Source organism: Callorhinchus milii, unplaced genomic scaffold (assembly GCF_018977255.1).
Source record: "Callorhinchus milii isolate IMCB2004 unplaced genomic scaffold, IMCB_Cmil_1.0 Scaffold47, whole genome shotgun sequence".
In the NCBI taxonomy this organism is placed as follows: Eukaryota; Metazoa; Chordata; class Chondrichthyes; order Chimaeriformes; family Callorhinchidae; genus Callorhinchus; species Callorhinchus milii.
In genome coordinates, this window is record NW_024704788.1 from 286208 (window position 1) to 290899 (window position 4692).

A 4692-nucleotide genomic window follows, 5' to 3' on the forward strand; every position below is an offset into this window, starting at 1 on the left:
TTATTAATTACTATTCATCTTTCCGTCTGTCCGTCCGCCCACCCACCCGTCGAGATCCTCTCACTTGCGAGGCGAGTGCTCTTAAACCCTGAGCTGAAGGACTCCACACACGGTAGAAAAACACAAAATGTACAGCATCGAATTTGCTCATTGAACCAACAGATCAAAATGTCTGTGTCCCTGTTGGTAAGTGCCACGTGTGTCAGTCACCACGAAATCGTACCTAATCACAACTGGTGACAGATCACCAGAGGGAATGTGTTCACTGATGTGAGCTGAAGCTTTCTCAGGAGACGTATCTCTGGGTTACATAAATGGTCAATTAGAAAAGGAACGTTTCACTCACTGTCTCACTCAATCAATCAGTCAGTCAGTCAGTCAGTCAGTAGCGAGAGATAACGTTTGAAGTGTCTCACAGTGAAATGGGTTTTGCAATAGTTTACCTCATTGATCCCATTTACTACCCCATTCTGGCAGCTGTGGGCGTGATTGGTAAGTCATTACCGACGGGCAACCTAAGGGTAGTTACGGGTAAATCTAACCAGAATGTTTGATGTACGATTACTGGAGTTATGTAGCTCAGGGTTTAGAGCACTCGCCTCGCAAGGGAGAGGACCTGGGTTCAATCCCAGGCCAGGTGGGTCAGCGCGAAATGTAAGGCAAGTGTCCTTAATCCACACACACACACGCACACACGCGCCTCTCTTTACCTCGTGGTAAGCAGGAATCCACTTGCTAGTCGATTGGCAGATCGTTTTCCCGGGAGTAATAAACCCTTATAAAAAACTTATGTCACTCAATCCACTGCTGTCTGTCGGACAATGATGTGTACAATTGGCTGTCGCGGACCATCCGCAAGATATTCTGTACTTCACAGTAAATACTCTGAAGAGCTTTGAGACGGCGAGAGTCGTGATTGGGCGCTTTATCTAATGCAAAGATAATTATTATTATTGCTCTATAGTGCTTTCTATATTGTCACAATGTTTTCAAAGTGATTCACCGTAAATGTGTAGTAACTGTGTGTTCGTTGTACGTAAATGTTGCAGTGAATAATAACTGAATGCATCGATTTCAAAATCCTTTCACTTGCTTTCAATGTCCTTCACTCCATCGCACCTTCCCACCTCTCTGACCTGCTTTAACCGCACTACCCCACCCACTGCCGCCGCTCGGTTGGCTCCGGCCTCCGGTTTGTCCCCTCCACTCCACCATTGCTGGCGTTGCTTGCAGCCACTGCACCAAAACACTCTGTCACTCACTTCCTCAATCGCTCCACCTTACGACCCATTAAATGCTGCTTAAAAACCTTCCATTTCAACGATGCTTAAGGTCACCTCCCCTTCCCCCACTGCTTCGGAGTCAGACTCCGCCACTGTCAAGTACTCCGGGACGCAAATCCACCCCCCCAACGACTCTCCATTATGGGCATTATATTAATACGGGTTTGCTCAGCGAAAGAAGACCAAACTCAGTCTAACTCGCTTTCCAGTGCCTTCGCCGCCTCCTCCCTTTCCTCCTTCAAGGCCAGTCTCAAGACCTTTCTCTTTGACCGTGCCTTCAGCTCCCCTCTCGCCTCTCTAACCCCTCCTCGCTCCCTCCCTTCCCTCCCCTCACCCTGACCATTTCTCCCCCAATGCTCGGGTCCTGACCCAACTGTACAGCGCCTTGGGATCCTCCAGACGTGAAAGGCCCTATATAAATGGAATCTTGTTGTTGTTGTTCCAACAACCTGGCAGTCGCCACATGTCCTGTCACAAACTGTATACTGTATCTCTGCGTTTGTGTGTGCGAGTGCGCTCACGTGGGTGTCTGTGTTTCTATGCTCTAATCCCAGATATTAATCTCTAACAGAAATCTATCTCATTTGAGCTTGTTCCCAAATTGCTTCATGTCCTGGCACCTTCCTAACTCTCTGACCAGTGTACTCCCAAAACCACATCCTGATGCCTCCGCTTGACTCCTTCCGGCCTCCTGAATTTCCCACAGGCCCTCCTTTCCACTATCCATGGCCGTGCTTTCAGGCACTACGCCCCAAAACTCGTTCACACTCTACCTCTATCCCTTTCGAAGAGGAATATCTTCAGACATGCTGAAAACATGGAAAAAGGAAGCTTCCCCGTTTTTAGGGCACTTCTGAAGTCCTTCCTCTTTGACTGGGCCTAAGATCACCTCCACTCAGCACCTGACTGGGCGTCATGCTCCGCCACTCTCAAGCTCTCGGGGACGCTATCGTGCGTGAGGCTGTATAGGTGTAAGTTGTTGTTGTTGTTGTTTTACGGCTCACATTCTCTCTCTCTCTCTTTCTCCCTCTCTTTCTCCCACCGTCTCTCAGTTAACGTGGCGGCCATTGTGATCCTGACTCGGGGAAAGTGTGGGCTGACTCCTGTGGTCACTTGCTACCTGGTGGCCATGTCCTCGGCTGACCTGATGGTGGTTGTTTTCGAGGTGATATTGCATCGAGTCTATTACACCTACACTTTAAACCACTTTCCGTTCTCCTTCCTGTGGATGACTCCCGCTTGCAGTCTGGCCGCGGTCCTGCGATACTCCGCCACCGATTCCTCCGTCTGGCTGACCGTGGCTTTCACCGGTGACCGTTTCGTGGCCATTTGTTGCCCGAAGCTCAAAGCCAGATATTCCACTCGGAGATCAGCACTACTGATCATCGTCTCCGTCTGTTTCTTGAGCAGCTCCAGAAACCTCCCGTGGTATTTCATCTTCGAACCTGTGTTCGTGTTTAATGGCATCCCCTGGTTCTGCTCCATCAAGTTGACCGATCTCTTCATCTCCAGCGCCTGGTCTGCCTTCTACCTCTTCAACTACACCATGACGCCTCTGCTGCCCTTCGCCCTGATTTTCCTGCTCAACTCGCTGACCGTTCGGCACATCCTGGCGGCGAGCCGAGTGCGGAAAGAGCTGCGGAGGGGACAGAGGACGGCAGAGACGGAGCGGGACTCGGAGATGGAGAGGCGGAGGAGGTCTATCATCCTGCTCTTCTCTCTCTCCTCCACTTTCCTGATTCTCTGGATGACACATTTTGTGTACTCCCTCCTGTACAGGATCCGTATCATGACCAGGAAAGAGATCGAGTCGTACAACACAAATAAGATTGGGGACATGTTACGCTTTCTGAGCTGTTGTACCAACACTTGTATCTATGCCATTACCCAATCCAGATTCAGAGAGGAGCTCAAACATGGCTTCACATATCCCTGTCATCTGCTTGCTAAAGTACTCAAGTGATCAAACCATTCTTTCCCCAATCTCAGCGTGTTAGCAATGGCAGGAAGATAGATTTTAAGAAGGTAAGGATTCGCTGGTGAAAAAATACCAAGGTCCATCTAGTTTGCCTTCCACCATCTTAGCAGTGAATCACTTGACATGTCGTATCCCCCAACAATATACTGTAATCCCCATATAATAATAATACTTGCATTTTCTATAGCGCCTTGTCACGTCTGACTTGTATGTCACGTCAAGCGCTTTATGGGCTTTCCTGTCAAGAGAATTGACTGTGTGTTTGGTGCGCGAAATGCAGGAGCAAATTGCAAACAACAGTGTTCCAAGCATTCGTAGATTGAATTGGGCATTTTTTGTTATTATTATTAGTAGTAGTATTATTATTATGCATTTTATTGGAAGAGAATGTTACCTCCAGAAAAGCGATCTTCCAATCGATTAACAACCGGGTTCCTATTTACTTTGAGGTAAACAAAGCCGTTTATATGTGTCGAGTAAAGGAACTTGCCCAAAGTTCGGAAAATGTCGGAAAATGTTGGGCATTTTTCCTTACTCGACAATCCCTCTGTTTACCTTGCTGTAAGTTGGATGTATACAACAACAAGGATACATTTGTATTGCGCCTTTTACGCTGGGAGGACATCCCAAAGCACTGACAGCTCCCCTCACGCAGGGACCATCCCCTCAGCTTGGCAGTGGTGCAGCACAGTGCTGAGCCAGGGAGAAGGGCAAGGTGTTCGAATAGGAAGGTCTTCAGGCGTGACCTGGGCAGGGAGGGATTTGTAAATGAGTCTGAGGCTCTGGAAATCGATCTGTTGAGTAATGTGGAGACAGAGGACCGTGCAAGCACTCATGCGATGGGGGACAGAGTATAGTGTGCAAAAGTGGAAGACAATGGAGCCTGGTGAAGGCTGGTATCATGGGGGTGCACAGTTTAGTTTGTGAGATAGGTAGTCCGTTTTGCCTATCGAGGATTGGTTTGATGGTGGTGCGGAGTTATTATATGTGAGAGGAAGTTACTGGAGCTTGGGAAGGACTTGTATGATGTGGATACAGACTTAACTGTGTGTGCCAGTGGGCCAGTGGAGCCTGGAATGGACTGGTGTGATGGGGCTACGCAGTTTAGTGTCTGTGATAAGGAGAAAAATGAGCCTGGCGAGTACTCATATGATGGGATTACAGAGTCCAGTGTGTGAGATAGGGAGCCTGGCACGTATTGAGGTCATGGATCAAGAAAAGGAAAAAGATCCCAATTTCAACCCTGGCTTAGTCCATCCCACAACAAACGGTTCATAGAATCATAGAATGTTACACCAGAGAAGGAGGCCATTTGGCCCTTAGTGCCTGTGCCCTTTGAAAGAGCTACTCAATCAGTCCCACTCACCCGCGCTTTTGCCATTATCCACGCATTGTTTTTCATTTTAATCACCTATCCAATTCGCTTTCTAA

General features: G+C 48.3%; 1 protein-coding gene across 1 annotated transcript; it reads left to right on the forward strand.

Moving 5' to 3' along the window:
• Positions 1 to 422: 422 nt before the first annotated feature.
• LOC121851529 (probable G-protein coupled receptor 139) lies at positions 423 to 3246 on the forward strand. The gene is made up of 2 exons (XM_042345443.1): positions 423 to 492; positions 2336 to 3246. The coding sequence occupies exons 1-2, from the start codon at positions 423 to 425 to the stop codon at positions 3244 to 3246; spliced, it is 981 nt and encodes a 326-aa protein (XP_042201377.1).
• Positions 3247 to 4692: the final 1446 nt, after the last annotated feature.